Source organism: Pezoporus wallicus, unplaced genomic scaffold (genome assembly GCF_028554395.1).
Source record: "Pezoporus wallicus isolate ANWC-B61680 ecotype Strahan unplaced genomic scaffold, APGP_CSIRO_Pwel_v1 contig_447, whole genome shotgun sequence".
NCBI lineage: Eukaryota > Metazoa > Chordata > Aves > Psittaciformes > Psittacidae > Pezoporus > Pezoporus wallicus.
Window position 1 is genome coordinate 773170 of NW_026636385.1, and position 18885 is coordinate 792054.

Genomic DNA, 18885 nt, shown 5'->3' on the forward strand with positions numbered 1-18885 from the left:
AAAACTAGCCAAAGGAGTATTCCATACCACAGCACATCATGCCCAGTTATAAAAACTGGGGGCAGTTATCCAGAAGGGCTAGATCACTGCTCGGTCAGGCTGGGTATCGGTCAGCAGGTGATGAGCGGTTGCATTCTCTTCCCTTGTTATTTCCCTTATCATTATTATTATTGGTGGTAGCAGCAGTGGTTTTGTTATGCCTTAGTTACTGGACTGTTCTTATCTCAACCCGTGGAGTTGCGTTCTTTCAGTTCTCCTCCCAGTCTCTCCGGGAGCGGGGAGAGGAAGAAGGAGGGGGAGTGAGCAAGCGGCTGCGTGGTTCTGAGTTACCAGCTGGGCTTAAACCACAACAGTTCTCTGTGGTGCCCAACGTGGGGCACGAAGGGTTGAGACAATGACAGATCTGACCAGAGTGTGTCTAATCTATTTGTGATAAGCATTCATTGTTTTGGATTAACAGTCAATAGTCACAATGCTGGTTTATTAGCTCTCAGAGTTGTGCTTGATCTCTGAGTTTCAGCATGTTGTACCTTACTTACAGCCGGTCTTTGCTGTGTGTTTATCGGGGGGGGCCTGGGCTAAGGTTCTTGTTTCACTGTACTTTATGGTAATGACTTGTAATACAATAGACTCATTGATGATGAAACTAATCTGTTTTGCATTCCCAGTTTGGTTATCACCTATATACTTTGGGAGGTATGTAATGGAAATGTTTAGCAATTACACATGTTTTTTTCCCTTCTCGGGTGGTCAGCCTATGAAGGAGACATTTCCTTACACCCCCAGCCTCCTCACCAGACCATTTACAGCATCATTTGAGAGTTGTAAAGGTTTTGAAGACCTTTGGGTACCCTTGAGACCTGCCTGCTGATTGTGATGGGGATCACCATGTTGGCACACATACAGAGTGTGTTTTGCCCACTACCATTTCATCTGATTTCAAGAGTTAAGCAGAGTCAGGTTTGGGTCTTGTCTAGGGTTAGGTGACAATATAAGAGGACCAAGAGATTTTCCCGGAGGCTGGACAGTCATGAGTGGCAGGGTGTGTGGGATAGTATGGGCAAGTATCTAGGCCAGTGGGCCCCTCCAGCACTCTGGAACTTCCCCACTGAACAAGTGCAAAATCCAGAAAAATTAGTAAAACACTTAAATGAGGTGTGTTGTCATCCTGGTCGTACCAGAGAGGGACAAATCCTGGCAACGTGCTGGGGCTTGTCCAATGCGTAGAGAGCCCTGTTCAACACTATCCAGCACCTTCAAAGGGAATATGTCTCTGGATCTGCTGGCAGAGCAGGAGACAGCACAGCTACTCCAACTCCAAGTACAGCAACTACAGCAACCCCAGTGACAACTACAGCAGCTACTCAGACTCTGACAGCAACAGTGCAGCTGCTGGTACTACTCAGCCCCCAAGCAGAGCAGCTGCACAAACCCCCACAACAGATGCTGCAGCCACTCCAACCCTAGTGGCAGACACTGCAGACACTCCAACCACAGTGATAATCCGTGCAGCTAAACCAAAGGAGCAATTCATGCCAGTATCGGTTGCCGCTGTATGCAAGGGGAAAAGCAAACAAGGCACAAAAAGCAACACGTACCGTGAAGAAGATGAAGAACCAATGCACTTACTACATGGGACAGCATCTGAACAAGAGTTATTATTACGTGAGAAACAGTCCCTGAGCCTTTGGAGGTGGCTCTTGGCAGCTGTGAAAGAGGTTTCCATGCAAGGACAATGGTATGGGTCGTTCGGCCAGCTGGACCACACTAGAGAAAGGCATCCATCCAGTCTGTGAGGGCATCAGCCATTGTAGACATGATCTGTCGTAGGCTGGATGCTGGGAATGCATCCGTAGATCCAGCTGAAACTTAATGTGCATGACCCATGTGGCAAAAATTTAAAGTGCACCGTCATCATATTCCCACTCATTGGCTTCAATAACCTGGCATGATGTAACACCACCAACAGTGGATGAAATGATTTGTCAGCTCTGAGAGCTCAAAGACAATCTCACCCCTTCCATCATTTCAGCTGGGGAAAAACTGTCTCAGTTCAGACAATTGAGAGACAGTCTGTCTGATCTATCCAGCTCCTCACGTGTACCAGCGCATGTCTCAGCTATTAACAAAAGGCATTCTACTGCTTGAGAGAGAAGATATAGGAGGTACATGCCACGGGCCACCCTATGATTTTACCTGTGGAATCACAGAGAAGACATGAGGAAGTGGGATGGAAAACCTACCTCAGCTTTGGAGGAATGGGTGTGTGAGTTGAAGAGGAGAACAGAGGTCAAGGGTGGTCATCCCATGAAAGCTGTGGCTTCAGTCTCTGGTGAGCAGGTTTCCAAATGGAGTGGACGAACTGATTTTACTCCAGCTCCTGTGGTAAAGAAGACTAATGCCTGTCAATAACACGTAACCAATATTGTGATCACTATTAGAGGGGCCCTGCTTCCAGCCAGGTGGAGGTAGGGGACAATTGGATTTACTGGACTGTGTGGATCAGATGGCCTGGCACATCAGTCCCAGCCACAAGTATAAGGCTCTAGTAGATACCGGTGCACAGTGTACCCTGATGCCATCAAGCTGTCAAGGGGAGGAACCCATCTATATTTCTGGAGTGACAGGAGGATCCCAAGAGTTGACTCTATGGGAGGCTGAAATCAGCCTGACTGGGAGGAAGTGGCAAAAGCACCCCATTGTGACTGGTCCAGAGGCTCCATGCATCCTCGACATAGACTACTTCAAGAGAGGGTACTTCAGAGACCCAGAAGGGTACGAATGGGCTTTTGATACTGCTGCTTTGGAGACTGAGGAAATTGAGCAGCTGTCCACCTTGCCTGGTCTCTCAGAAGATCCCTCTGCTGTGGGGTTGCTGAAAGTTGAAGAACAACAAGTGCCAATTGTGACCACAACAGTGCACCGGCGGCAATATCGCACCAACCGAGACTCCCTGATTCCCATCCATCAGCTGATCCGTAGACTGGAGAGTCAGGGGGTGATCAGCAGGACCCGCTCACCCTTTAATAGCCCCATATGGCCAGTGCGAAAGTCTAATGGAGAATGGAGACTAACAGTAGACTATCGTGGCCTGAATGAAGTCACACCACCATTGAGTGCTGCCGTACCGGACATGCTAGAACTTCAGTATGAACTAGAGTCAAAGGCAGCCAAGTGGTATGCCACGATTGATATTGCCAATGCATTTTTCTCAATTCCTTTGGCAGCAGAGTGCAGGCCACAGTTTGCTTTTACTTGGAGGGGTGTCCAGTTCACTTGGAACCGACTGCCCCAGGGGTGGAAACACAGCCCTACCATTTGCCATGGACTGATCCAGACTGCACTGGAACAGGGGCAAGCTCCAGAACACCTGCAATACATTGATGACATTATTGTGTGGGGCGATACAGCGGAAGAAGTCTTTGAGAAAGGGAGGAAAATAATCCAAATCCTGCTGAAAGCCGGTTTTGCCATAAAACGGAGTAAGGTCAAGGGACCTGCACAGGAGATTCAATTTTTGGGAATAAAATGGCAAGATGGACGTAGACAGATCCCCACAGATGTGATCAACAAGATAACAGCAATGTCTCCACCAACTAATAAGAAAGAAACGCAAGCTTTCTTGGGTGCAGTGGGGTTCTGGAGAATGCACATCCCAAATTACAGTTTGATTGTAAGCCCTCTCTATCATGTGACCCGGAAGAAGAATGATTTTAAATGGGGCCCTGAGCAGCAACAAGCCTTTGAGCAAATTAAATGCGAGATAGTTCATGCAGTAGCCCTTGGACCAGTCCGGACTGGGCCAGATGTAAAAAATGTGCTGTACACTGCAGCTGGGGAGAACGGTCCTACCTGGAGCCTCTGGCAGAAAGCTCCAGGGGAGACTCGAGGTCGACCCCTTGGCTTTTGGAGTCGGGGATACAAAGGATCTGAGGCCAGCTATACCCCAACTGAGAAAGAGATACTGGCAGCCTATGAAGGGGTTCGAGCTGCTTCGGAAGTGATTGGCACTGAAGCACAGCTCCTCCTGGCACCCCGGCTGCCCGTGCTGGGCTGGATGTTCAAAGGCAGGGTCTCCTCTACACATCATGCAACTGATGCTACATGGAGTAAATGGGCTGCACTAATTACACAACGAACTCGAATAGGAAATCCCAGTCGTCCAGGCATTCTAGAAGTCATCATGGACTGGCCAGAGGGCAAAGATTTTGGAATGTCACCAGAGGAGGAGGTGGTGCGTGCTGAAGAGGCCCCACCATATAATAAACTGTCAGAAAGTGAAAAGCAGTATGCCTTGTTTACTGATGGCTCTTGCCGTATTGTGGGAAAGCATCGGAGATGGAAGGCAGCTGTATGGAGTCCTGGACGACAAGTTGCAGAAACTGCTGAAGGAGAGGGTGAATCGAGTCAATTTGCCGAGGTGAAAGCCATCCAGCTGGCCCTGGACATTGCTGAACGAGAAAAGTGGCCAGTACTTTATCTCTATACTGACTCATGGATGGTGGCAAATGCCCTGTGGGGGTGGTTGAAGCAATGGAAGCAGAGCAACTGGCAACGCAGAGGTAAACCCATCTGGGCTGCTGCACTGTGGAAAGATATTGCTGCCCGGGTGCAGAACCTGGTGGTGAAGGTACGTCATGTAGATGCCCATGTACCCAAGAGTCGGGCCACTGAGGAACACCAGAACAACCAACAAGTGGATAAAGCGGCTAAGATTGAAGTGGCTCAGATGGACTTAGATTGGCAACATAAAGGTGAATTATTTTTGGCCCGGTGGGCCCATGACACTTCAGGCCATCAGGGCAGAGATGCAACATATAGATGGGCCCGTGACCGAGGGGTGGACTTAACAATGGACACTATTGCCCAGGTTATTCATGAGTGTGAAACATGTGCTGCAATTAAACAAGCCAAGCGGTTAAAGCCTCTCTGGTATGGAGGACGATGGTTGAAGTATAAATATGGGGAGGCCTGGCAGATTGACTATATCACACTGCCACCAACCCGCCAAGGCAAGCGCCATGTGCTTACCATGGTGGAAGCAACCACCGGGTGGCTGGAAACATACGCTGTGCCCCATGCCACTGCCCGGAACACTATCCTGGGCCTTGAGAAACAGATTTTGTGGTGACACGGCACCCCAGAGAGAATTGAGTCAGACAATGGGACTCATTTCCGAAATAACCTTATAGATATTTGGGCCAAAGAGCATGGCATTGAGTGGGTATATCACATCCCCTACCATGCACCAGCCTCTGGGAAAATCGAACGGTACAATGGGCTGTTAAAAACTACACTGAGAGCGATGGGTGGGGGAACTTTCAAGCATTGGGATACACATTTACCAAAGGCCACCTGGTTGGTCAACACCAGAGGATCTGCCAACAGGGCTGGCCCAGCCCAGTCAGAACTTTTACATATTGTAGAAGGGGACAAAGTTCCCGTGGTGCATATGAAGAATTTGCTGGGGAAGACAGTCTGGGTTATTCCTGCTTCAGGTAAAGGCAAACCCACTCGTGGGATTGCTTTTGCTCAGGGACCTGGATATACTTGGTGGGTAATGCGGGAAGATGGGAAGTCCGATGTGTACCTCAAGGGAATTTATTTTAGGGGAAAACAGCCAATGAACTCAATTGTATGCTGTTGCCTGTTATGTAGCACTTTTATAGCCCATCGACTAGATGTCTTCAGGTCACCAGCGACTGGCCCTGACTTCCCTCCGACCATCATCCCAACAAGGAATGAACTTTGATGAAACCAGACAAGCTCAGCAATGACTAGACGAGTTCCATGATGTCGTCAGCAGGCAACAATCCAACACTGCACACCATCTCTCCTGCTCTGAAAGACTGCTACAAGAGATGGAGCCTGACATCATGGACAGGATGAATTCAGCAGCTTTATAGGGACTGGTCCATGCACTAAGTAATGATATCTCTCTCTTTGTGTGGGTGTGGATATATATACATATATATATATTTATATGAGACAAGTGTGATGGTATATTGAAAAATGTGGGATCTGGGCATGATGTGAATGGTGTGGAATAAGGGGTGGATACGGTCCTGTGTTCAGCCATAGCAGTCATTTTTCTCCTTAGTAGCTGGTGCAGTGCTGTGTTTTTGACTTTCAGCCTGGGAACAGCGCTGATAACACCGATGGTTTTACTTGTTCCTAAGTAATGTTTGCTCTGACTAAGGCCTTTCTGAGTCTCATGCTCTGCCAGGGAGGAGGGGAAGTCAGGAGGAAGCAGACAGGACACCTGACCCAAACTAGCTAAAGAGGTATTCCATACCACAGCACATCATGCCCACTATATAAACTAGGGGCAGTTACCCAGAAGGGCCAGATCACTGCTCAGGTTGGGCTTGGTATTGGTCAGTGAGTGGTGAGCGGTTGTATTCTCTTCCCTTGTTATTTCCTTTATCATTATTATTATTGGTGGTAGCAGCAGTGGTTTGTGTTACACCTTAGCTACTGGGCTGTTCTTATCTCAACCTGTGGGAGTTACATTCTTCCAGTTCTCCCCCTCCCTCCGGGAGTGAGGGGAGTGAGCAAGTGGCTACATGGTTCTCAGTTACTGGCTGGGCTTAAACCAGGACAATATACCGTAACACGAGGAGGAGCTAAGTGTAAAGCTGGAACAGCCACTCCTAGGAGTTCAAAGACTTACCTCTGGGTGCTAAGTCACAGAAGTGTTACAAAGGAAATTTCCTGAGCCTCTGAGGTACCCCATCCAGCAGCTCACTCTCTCTCAACTCCTTATTGAAAATTAATCAAATGAAGTGAGGGTATCACAGTGGTGCTTGAATCGGAGGACTTCAGATCAGGCACTGTGAAGTTGTAACCAGCAGACAACATCTTTCCCCTATGAAATAAATTGTCTCAAAAAAGGAAGTTAACTCTGTAATACAGCACTGTTCAGACACTTGGTATCCTATATGTTTAAAACTACCTCCATTTTTATCAAATGGCTGGAGTGTTTCTTACTTTGAAAAAAGACCGTTTTCCTAAACTCTCTGCAGCTCCTGCATGCGTAAAGTGAAACTGAACCTGTGCTATATGTTTATTCAAGAACATGGTTATGGAAGTAAGTACGATAAATAATGTACTGATAAACACTCTACCACCACAGTCCCCTTTGCTGACCTGATTTACAGAAACATATATGAATCCCAACTGCATTGTTTTTTAGGAACAGAATAAAATTGCTTTAAGTGAGCACTAGTGTGTGGTTTTCTTTTTGTGTGAATGGCATTGAAGAGTATTTAAATGGTTATTTTTGTTTAATATGGACTATGGCATATGGCTTGTCTATTTTTGTAATTAAGATCCCTTAACTTCAGTACCATTGTGGGTGTATCCTAAATTTCTTTAGACTAATGACTCTTTAGCAGTGTGAAGAGTTTCAAGCTATGGTGTGGCAATAGATGGTTTAAGAGTTTTCCCATTAAGGCTACAGATAGGTAGGTCCTTAGCATCCATGTTTCACATTCCCATTCCTGAGTTTATAAAATTCTTCTCTGCATGAGCTTTATGTCCTTGCTGCTCTGGAACGGCTGTTAAAATGCGAGTTGTTAAAATGTGACTTAACAATGTGGATTTATTTTCAGTTACAACCTTTTGGAGGTTAAACTGAACTGTGTGGTAGATAACACACTTTGCAGACAAATTCCAAGTGTCATGAAGTTGATGGGTGTATTTGCACTGCACATGGTTAGACAGGGACAGCTTCCAGGGGTACTCCCTTCAAATCCTATTCCTCTTTAGCCCTTGATCATCATATCTTGAATATTAAAGTATTTTTTAATTACAAGCTTGATGAAGCACATCAAAGGAAACTTGCAAACTTGCCTAAATAATTTGTCGGTCGTTATCTTTCCATCATTTAGATTAGAGTGGAACTGTCTGGCATTTAAGTGGTTTTTTTTTAGTACATACTCTATATATCCAGAATGCTAGGAAATAAGCTTTATTCTAGACTGAACACTGAATAAACCTGGCTTGGTCACTTAAGTAGCCTCAGGTTCACAATGACAACTATTCTTATTCTGTAGTAGAATGGACAACTCAGGTTAATTCTAATAAACTTCTACTTTTTCTATAAAACTAAAGAAAAAAAATGTTCTCCTGTTAGATGTCTTGTTTAATCTAAATTTTGTTTAAAAATACGATAGCAAATATTTACCAGGTCTGCATTATATTGCTTTAGTAAGCTACTACTTTCTTTAATACTTCATTTGTGGGGGAGGTTTTTCAAAGGAAGTGTTATATTAACACTTGGCCAATTCTTTTTTCTTTTTCCAAGTAAATTAACCAGTAATTCTGTAACTGTATTGAGGCTGAAACTTGTGAGTGTTGCATCTGGGTCATAATTTGAATAGAATACAACACAATGCACTTAAAACGTTAGCAGTGTGGAACAAGTTGTTTGCTTGAATACCTGTTGTATTCAAAATTTGGTTTTAATAGAAAAAAAAGCAAATACCCAGAGTTCACAGCCTCTTATAATTTTCTCTAACTCTTTTCAAAGGTGCCTAATAAGCCGTCTTAAAACTTGTTTCCAAAGCTATTCAGCCACACTATGCTTATTATTAAGGATTAAGAAAAAAAGACCTCATACTGTACCTGCTGTCCCTGTGCTAACTGTAGTTACAGCAGTATATTCTATGCTTACAATGTAGCACAGTACCACCAGTATTAAAAAGTTAATGAAGTGACTTTTCTCATCCATACTGTGAAGAAGTCTTAAGAATAATATAGTTAAATACACAACATAGTTTAAAACACAAGCAAAATCCTATGTAGTCTGGAAACCAGATCTATTACATTTTAACTTGCATCTTAAACTTTAGACATAATACCTAGGTTATTTTTGCTACAGATGAGGATAAGTGACTTACTGTAGGTCATCTTTTTAATGCCACAAGAATTAAAAAAAAAACAAACAACTAATTGATCTCTTCTTCTTCTTGGTCTTTTCGCTTCTAGCAGCTGAACATCCATCCTACATTTTTAAATGGGAATGTAGAGCTAAAGGGCATTACATGAAAATGTTAAACCTTAATCCAAAGGCACACAACCTAGTAATAGTAATCCATGAATGTAAGAGGGAAGAAAGTCACACTGAACTTGAGAGTAAATTCCAACAGTTTCTCTTCAACTTACATACAGAAACAAGGTGAAGTCTTCAAATGCCCACAACAAAAGCAAGGAAATCTGCATAAAGGACTAAATTCTTTGAAAAAAAGCACTCATAGAAAACAGTGTTTTCAAGAGTTTTTACTAGTTTTTCTTTCCATCATTTGGCACAAATCCAAGGCACATTAGAAAGTCAGATTAACTCATAAATTATTAGAAAAATAAACACACGACCCTCATATCTCCAAATGTCCACATGTGCACTTATTGCCCATTTACCTCTTGGATTAAAAAGTTACTTAAAAAAAATCACCAGTATGTCCTCCAGCTTTGTACTTTGCCAGGCAGTTTACTAATAGCACAGTTAAAAGAAATGGAGTTATTCATACAAAATAGTTGCTGAAATAAAATGCAAGCAGGATGTGATGAGTCAAGGATAAAAAATACTGCACTTAAGAAACCTGGCTTGTGCTATTTACACGTTCTCCTACCATAACAGAAACAGTAGAAAATGAAGTTCAGATCTAAGCTGTCATCTCATAGTTACTTGTGGGCTTTCAGTTCTTCAGTTATCACCTCTAGGAATGGGACAGTATTTGCCCTATTCTAACAAATTCTTACTGATGCGAGAAGTACATGTCATAACTGGAATTCCACCTTTTAAAGAGCAGTCCAGAGCAGGCTCTAAACCAGTTTTATCTGCAGATGCTACCAGGTTCAGAACCATGAATATTTATTTGTGCATTTCTGCATGACTTTCCTTAGCGGAAGGGAGAGGGGGGAACCAAAACACAACTGCTTTCTAATATCTGAAGGGGGCCTACAAGGATGCCAGAGAGGGACTCTTCATCAGGGAGTGTAGCAATATGACAAGGGAAAATAGGTTTAAACTTAAAAGAGGGGAAGTTAAGGTCAGATATAAGGAAGAAGTTATTTACTGTGAGAGTGGTGAGGCACTGGAATGGGTTGCCCTAAGAAGTGGTAAATGCTCCATCCTCAGCAGTGTTGAAGGCCAGGTTGGACAGAGCCTCGGCCGACATGGTCTGGGGTGACCGTGGCAGTGGGGATGAAACTAGATGATCTTAAGGCCCTTTCCAACCCAAACCACTATGATTCTATGTGTCATTACACTTGCCTCTGCATCCTTTTTTTGATGAGGCTGTGAGCATCAAGTCCAGAGTTCAGCTTTGTCAAGGGCTCTCTGCTTCTTCCCTTGGATCCTGTGTAAGAACTTGATCTTGCAGACCAATACAGGGCACATCGCAAAGAAATGAGCAAGGATTACACCCCGTCTCATTAACAGCATGTATAAATTTCTAACACAGCACCACAGATGTTATGGACTGTTGTTTTCCCAGCTACTGAGATATACAGAAATATATACTATAACAGTTTGTAACATACAATAAAAATAGAGACATTTCAATTACCTCTGGCAATAAATACCTAGTTATCCAATATATCTTTATATATAAATATATATTTATTTATATATACTTATCCAACGTAGTGATAAAGACTGAAAATGCAAAAAGTTATTCAAAGACTTTTAAAAACAAAGTGGTGGCTGAAAAATACAATACAGGGTTTCATTTGGGTTTACTTGTTACACAGATTTTTTTAATAAGTGCTAAGTAGAATAGGAAACTAATTTTGCTGTCTCCACCTCAGTAAGTCCCTGTTCGTTGAGATCAGTAACAATCTGGCTGTTTAGTTACACCTCCAACATAAATCCAACAGAGAGGATTCAGTCTTCCAAAGTGCTAGGAGCATTCTGTTCCTGCACAGGGGTCATCCTGGATTCTGTCTTGAAGGCAGGCTTGCAAGTGTCAATCAATCACTGGGTGTACAGCGAAGGGTTACTGAAATTGCCACAACCTCAGCTTTTGACATCAAATTCACACTTGTCAATATTCTGAAAGCAAGTCATCACAGCAGTCCTTTGACTGTGAAAAACTTGGATTTCCAGGGCTGGATAAACTATTATCACTGACATTCTTTGCTGAAAGTGGCATATTAACAGTGTGTCTCCAGTGGGTTAGTTTGCTCCTGTGAGGAACTTCTATCACATCGTCATGTTTCACAAACTCACCACTGCATCCTGTGCCAATAATCTTCACTTCACTCTGGTCCAGTGTTTCAACAGATTTTAACTTGGCTTTATCAAAGCTTTTGATAGCTAACTGTGAGGACAGGAAAATGGCATGTTAAGAGCATTGCCTGCTTCATTACAAAGAAGTAAAACGAATATAGTGTTTCTTGACTACAATTATCACATTAATTACATGGTATTCTTTACACTGAGAGCACAGCCAAGGATTAAAAATAGTGTACTTTGTAGGACAGAAATTATATTCAGTCTACATATGAGAAAAAAAGAAGAGGCAAACCTGCCCCAGGCTATACACAGCAGTACCACAAGTGAAAAGGTAACAAAGGCTTTCCAAAACTTATTTTCACTGCTCTGTCCCAGTACCATCCTAACTCTTCTAAGCACATTATGTAATGCAAGTCTCAAGATACTTGAAATTAACAGCCATTTCTTTTACCATTAAGAAACATGTTAAGTACTAATGTAAGTAATAATACAGACAGGCTCCACCAGGCACTGATGAAGGCAAAGGCAAGAGCTCCCTGCTTCCTGATCTAACCTGTCAGAGAAGGTGTCGTGGTTTAAGCCCAGCGAGCAACCCAGAACCCCGCAGCCGCTCACTCACTCCCCCCGCCCCCCGCCTCTGCTCCCGGAGGAATGGGGAGGAAGTACCCCCACCCTCCCACCCCCCTTAAAGACTCCTTTTGGACATTCCAGCTATTATTACGTTCCATTTCCCCATCTGAGTTTTCCTTTTCAGAGTGAGTGGCTCTCTTTGATTACTGGCCCCCCCTGCAACCAAGAAAAAAAACAAAAGAGAATCCAAGCATGCTCATGACAGATTTTCTAAGATGAGAACCAAAGAAATTAATTATAATACCAGTTTACTGAAACAATGCTAACAACAGCCCTCAGAAGCTGCAGAGTTTTTCAAGCCTTGGTATAACCTAGATTTTTCTAGCCATGACACAGAAAAGACAGAGATGAAGCCTGCAGTAAGAGGCTTAAGAGGTTTAAAAGTAAGAATAAGATGTGTTACAGAAGTAAGAATAAGAGGTGTTACAGAAGCACCAGTGAAGTTTAAACAATGATGAAACATTAGTAAATTAGCAAAGAGGTCAGAACTTTTGGGATTCACCAACAACCACTACTAAAAAAACCTTTTCTGTTACATGTATCGGTATTAACAGCAGACAAAACAATCAGATTTACTGTTATACAAATAATGCAAGCGTTTCCACTTACCTGATGCAATAACTCATAGTCAAAATTAGGGACACTTTTATCTCTTGTTACTGTTCTCCGTAAATGTTTTGCTCTAAAAAAATATTTTAAAGAAATTAAATTCAACCACATTAACTCTTTGCAAAGTCTCTGCCACAGAAAATCCAGAAGGTGGCACTACCTCCCCAGAGAAAGGCTGCTCGCTGGCACCTGAACCTCGGAATGACAGCCTACTAGTATTTCCTGTATTTTATCACAGAATATGCTTTAATGTTTAAAAGATCATAGGCAAGACCCAACCACTGAGTGAAGGACTAAGATAAGCATTCTGCTTTGAAATTCTTAATTCATAGTACTTAATACATAGTATTAGTGGAAAACCAATTTTCAGTATAGTTGCAAGTACCCCTTTGCTGGCCAGCTTTTCCCTTCTGCTGCACAGCACATCAGTGGTGTTGATCACCAATAAGCATGTCATATCACAACATCTGCCTGGTGATATGAACATGCACACCTCGCAGATTAACATCTACCATCAAATTAGTCGTATGTAATGTGCAATACTGCCTGACCCGTTTGGGGGCTTTTTTAACCATTTTATTTCTTGTTTGCTTGTGGGAAGCAGTTAAAACATTTCTGAGGAAGCTGCTATGCTTACTTGTTAAATCTGTTAATTGACTGGACCAGTTGAAGTTGTCTGCTTATGGGATCATCAACTTTCTCACATGGCTTAGAATTCACTAGGGGTTTAAAAGAACAGGCAGCTAAAATTAGAATGGAGTCACACTTGAGAATTAAAAAACATAGTTCTGAAAAGTGGTTCTACTGACATTAGAATTAAAATTTTATAGTAAAACTGTATAATAGTAATAACTTGTATCAAAATCACAATTTATCTTTGGAAATTTTAAAGCATTTTAAGTTGCAGGAGTAAGCATCCTCCATCAGATTAGCATGACTGGCCATGCTTCTGATGAGACTGTATAATTCTGGACCTTGAGTCCCTTCATTCCAATTTTCACAAACCTGAATTAACACACAGGTGGTATACCAGCTCTGCATCAGTATTACCTACTCATGTCTTCTATTGTTCTTTTAGAACTATTCTCTTAATATTTGAAAGAACTGTATCAAATTTGGGCATCAGCATACTGTGATTAATTTTGGTTTTATATCAAGGAAGCATTCACAGTCTTTCATAGAGAGCAGGCAAGACTTCTTTCCAGAAGCCTAACTGAAACTCATGGATGCTGAAATGGGCACTCCTGCTCCTCATCTTCCTCAGTTCTTACTTCTACAGCTTCACTGTCATCCTTCCACAGCTTTGGTGGCAGCTGGTCCTCTGCTAGGCTGCATTGTCTAGCTCAGCATGAAACCTGTTACACCCCTTGCCTCAAGTTAGTGAACTGCACCTGCTTGAAAATTCATCTGAAAAACTGAGCCAACTAAGGAAAGTAGTGCAAAAGCAAGACCAAAAGTGAGGGCAAAAAGAAAGAGGTGAGGATGGATGGTGAGTAACACCACCTCTTTCAAGTGGCAATAAGCCACTGCATCAGCTCAGATGTACTGTCAAAACAGTACCGTCTGTATCAGTGTATCTGCTTAGGCTGTACAATATCCTGCCATTTACTGAAAGTTATTAATTAACTAACCATGCTTAACAGTTTAACCTTTGTAGCTCTTACTTCTTTCCCACAGTATGACACTAACTAATGGAAGAGTCACTGCCTAACCTGTTTTAGAGAAAATTACTTCTTTGCTTACTTTGCACTGAAATTGTACGCGTATATATTAATAATATAATCTCAAATGTGGCATGTTTTTTCACCTTTAAATGCTTTTGTACATAGAATTCCCCCCACGCACAAAAAAGTGAGTTTGTAGCAATGTCATGAACATAATAAAAGTATGCTGCATTTACAGTAATTTAGGCACTACCTGTAGCAAATGTGCAAAAGAGTTGACTATCCTTTAATTATATATAAGTCAATTATACAAAATACTTGATGGAGTCACACATGAATTCCTAAATCCCTTTTTATTCATACCAGTGGAAATATGACATGTACCTTTTTTTCTTATCTTGACAGAAGCATGCTGCTCACACTCCTTTTCTTTCTCTGCTGATGCAGGTACATAGCTTGGTGCTGTTTCCAGCAACTTAATGATATTTGAATTCTTAATTTTAAAAGTTTCCATTTTCACCATTATTAAAGAAAAAGAAAAACATCAATACAATTCAGGATTATAGTCTACGCAGAGTGTTAATTAATTGCTGCTTAAAAGAATGTAATGCACACAAAAAAAACTCATTATAAATACAATTCAATTGTATCATTTTGAGTAGGGACAAGCTGCACTGTACTGAAGTGATGATTTTGTAGTCTTGGCCTATTATTTTAAACTGCATTATTTATGGTTAAGCTTATTTCAGTTTAGATGATAATAAACACACGAAAATTGATACAGTACAGAATTTTGTAGCCATTATGCTACATCTCAGAGGCTATTTAGGCACATAAAGATAGGGACCATGCATCAAATAATTAAAAGACTGAAATAATTCTTCATAATTTAGTATTACATATTATTCTGTTAATAAAAGGAAGGTCAGAGTTATCAAAGACAGGATGAAAGGTATCAAAAGTCATGAAGGGCAAAACACAGTGGATGCAACAAGGAAGACTGCTCTCAGTGTAACTGATTAGCTTAAGATGTTCATTTTCCTACACTCAACATTTCTTCTGCAATCTTTGCCACTACCAGTACATATTTTAATGTCATTTTTGTTCATGTATGTGCTTTCACTCTTTCCAGATTGTCTAGGATAACTTATTTTAGAAATACAACAGGTTTTATCTACCACAGGTACTGTATTGCACATTGTACAATGAACAGGCATCTTACTCTTTGTATCATGCATAACTGTCAAGTATAGAAGCCTTGGCAAATACTGGTGTGACAAGCAATTTTATCTGCACATGGAACTTTAGAGAAATTTAATGTCAGACATGATCTTTCTGCACTCACCGGGTCAGCGCAGTCTGCAGGGGTGCAGTTCCTTTCATTCCTGATGTGCGTCATTGCACCATTCCGAAGGAGCAAGCCTACCAAGGCTTCATTCTTCCCTATCACTGCCTCGTGCAGTGCTGTATTTCCTTTGGCATTAGAAAGGTTAACAGAAGCTCCGTGCTGGGCAGCAAGATGGAATGGAAGTTATAAAGACAGAACAGCACAAAATGGAGATAGCATATGATTATTCTGATTTCCTCTCCTTTTCAATGTATGAATGAGAACAATGCAACAGAAGTCTTGTGGCTGTATAGGAACCCAGAAAGCATGTGCTAGCAATCAACACTTCAACAATAAGCCACCTGATATTATTTTCTCCTTTCTCATAGCCACAATTTCATGGATTAGCTCATTTCATTTTGGTATGTTTACATACTCTAAGTTTAAGAGATACTAAAAAAAAAAAAATAAAAAAATAAAAAAAATGCAAAACCCACAAACCCCCCCTTGCGACAGAATCATCAGCAAGAAAACTTAACACCTGCCACAAAAAAAATTTCCATAAAAAAAGCTCTCTGTACAACAATAGAGTAATATTTATCTAATAAAAAACAAGGAAGGGATTGAAAGAAGTCAGGTAACAGATACACTAATTTTTTTCCCAAGTAGCTGTGACAGAGAAATACATAACTAAAAATACTGTTCCTGAGTGCTGGATAAGTATCACATGAGAAATATTATTCTGAACATTCTGTTTTCAGTGATCTTACCTGCAACAACAAGGCAGTAGTCTCATACTGACCATTCAAGCATGCGTAAATTAAAGGAGTGTTTCCATATATATCCTTTTTATTTTGTTTAGCATTATAACCCATCAGACATTTTACCACCTATTGACAGAAATAACCTTTTAAGACACCAGCCAACCATAATCATGCAGTGAAAGCCCTCCTCTAGAATGAAAAGAGATGGAAGAAAAAAGGATGGAGAAGTCTCATCTTTGCCAAACAGATAATAACCACAAGCATCTCTTTCTATCATACTCATTTTCACATTCTACCACACACTTTTAAAGCAAACACAAAGAAAAGCAACTGAAAGGCCAGAAAATAAACCTGGAGATATGTGAAAACCATGCATAACCAATAACTTCACAAAACATGAAAACCAAACGACCACAGCAACAGTGTCCTTTCACCCTTTCCTCTCCAGAACTCATCAGAACACTTGGAAGGAATTGTGCTGTAAATACCACACAAACTAACCTCCATTAATCTACAAGTTTAACTTGTATTCTTGTTTTCTTCTCCTTTCCCTAGTGCTTCGTCTCCCCTTCATCTTCATAATTCTTTTTTTTCCCTCTTGCAGTTCTCAGCTCCCTATTTTTAAACCCGATTTTCCACTTTTTTGCACACTCTCAATTTGCCTGTCTGCATCTACTTCTTCCTAGATCATTGTTTTTCCCCTTGTTTATTCTCCCTCCTGTGCTAATATCCTTGCCTCACTAGCTCGTACTGCTTCTTCAATGCTCATGCTTCCCTGACTCGAAGCAAGGGATAAGGTTGTCTTCTACCACTTGGCTCATAATCTACTTAAATTAGTTGAAGACACAGAAAATACTTAATGCTGTGGCTACTGAAGATACCAAGCTGCACACATAACCTCCTTCAACAGAAGGTACAGGCAAAAAATACATAGGAAGATCCAGATACACAAAGTATTTTTAAAATGCTTGGCATACAACAGTAGCTACATTTCACTGTTACTGTTTCAATCATGTTGATAATTTCACAAAATAGCTTTTTTTTGGTGGTTAAGTGTTAAATAACTTGCACTTGTGAAGAGGCTCAGCTACCTGGAAGTGACCCTTCTGGCAGGCCAGATGAAGAGGAACTGCATGGTTTGCATTCTTGGCACTGATACTGGCTCCATGTTTCAGTAAGAGACAGACAAGTTCAGAGTGTCCATGCAGTGCAGCCATGTGCAGTGGTGTAAAACCATCTTCGTTGGAAACATTTACTCCAAGTCCATTAGCGGAGATCTTCGAAAACTTCTGTTGAGGGAAACAGACACCAGAACTACAAAATTAATTATGCTTCTCTCTCCTGACTAAAAAGCAGCCAAATACCTGCTAAGTATATACCAAAGAGGAAAACAGGCATTACAAGAACTTCTACTACAGAGCATAATTTGAGACCTTCAGGAAAAGAGTTAGTAAACCAGAGCACCTTGGTAGCACTTTTGAACGGAACAATGAAATTTATTTTTATCTCATTTCTTCCAGCATGATAGCTTCATATAGAGAAATTCCAAGCAAATACAGGGTACTGTATTTATTCAAAGTTGGACAAACCTTAATTACAGCAATCCACATATTCTGAAAGCAAACTGCAAAGTTTTTTCACCCCATTAGATATTGAGCAAATCTTTGAATGTTTCCTGTATCCAAAATTTTCTACCCTTCAATTAAAAAGAAAATGATTTCATTACATCAGATGAACTGTTTCAGATCGATATATATTCCCTTGCTTTTCAGGCAGAGATAGAGGTTTTGGGCAATATGAATGCTACTTCCCTAGAGCTAAAAGTTACATTACAAGAATGTAATTTATTCTTTTTACAGAATGAATACTCTAACCTTTTGTACTGGCCCACATTTTGAGCACTGGCATAACGGATGGCAGAATTCTAGTTTTGATGCACTGGCTGTGTCATCCTCATCTTCTAAGTCTTCTTCCACCCATTCCAAGAGATAGCGTACCTGGCACAAAAAGCAAGTCCTCCTTTAGAAAGTCCAAAGGCTCCATGTCCTCATAAATTTGCATATGTAGACAAGTAAGATTTCACAAACATACACTTGTGAATATCTCAGGATGATTATACAGCTACCTCCTGGCATCAACTGCCCACAGGCCAAATTAAAAAATCAAATGTTATTGTTGGCAAAGCAGCTACAAATTTCAACATACACAGCAGTGAAACACATTAGAAATTACTTCCTGCTACCTAATCAAGACTTCAGTGTTCGCTTATTCTCAAACTCTCCCAATCCTTTTAGCGCAGATGACTTGTGCCAGCTCATATCAATGCAAATTCTGCCTCATCTTTTGCTTTACGGAATTTGAGATGTGGCAAGGGTGATGATATTTAACCCATATCCAAAACTAAGCAGGGGCACCGACTTTTCTCAGGTCTGTCAATTCCCAGGTGCTTGACAGTTCCGCTTTTTCTTCAATATACAATGCCACATTTTTGAGGAAAGAGGTTCTTCAATGTAGACAGTTTTAGGACTCAGAGCATTCATGTGAAATTTGTAAACAGTGGTGCTTACTGCAGGTTAATTTTATATTCAGTGCAGAAAAAAAAAAAAAAAGCTGTTTAAGAAATAAATTTTTACCTTGAAATTCATTAATCAC

General features: G+C 41.2%; 1 protein-coding gene across 5 annotated transcripts in view; it reads right to left on the reverse strand.

The window, feature by feature from the left end:
- Positions 1-9264: 9264 nt before the first annotated feature.
- The window catches only part of ANKRD27 (ankyrin repeat domain 27), a 41382-nt gene continuing 31761 nt past the window's right edge, over positions 9265-18885 (reverse strand). For all 5 annotated transcript variants that reach the window (XM_057400153.1, XM_057400152.1, XM_057400154.1 and 2 more), the window contains 8 exons: positions 18108-18230; positions 17325-17522; positions 16240-16359; positions 15488-15649; positions 14527-14635; positions 13116-13197; positions 12479-12551; positions 9265-11324 (listed from right to left, as the gene is read on the reverse strand). In XM_057400153.1, coding sequence (XP_057256136.1) covers positions 11049-11324; positions 12479-12551; positions 13116-13197; positions 14527-14635; positions 15488-15649; positions 16240-16359; positions 17325-17522; positions 18108-18230 — 1143 coding nt within the window. In that variant the 3' untranslated portion in view covers positions 9265-11048. The remainder of the gene's footprint in view (positions 11325-12478; positions 12552-13115; positions 13198-14526; positions 14636-15487; positions 15650-16239; positions 16360-17324; positions 17523-18107; positions 18231-18885) is intronic.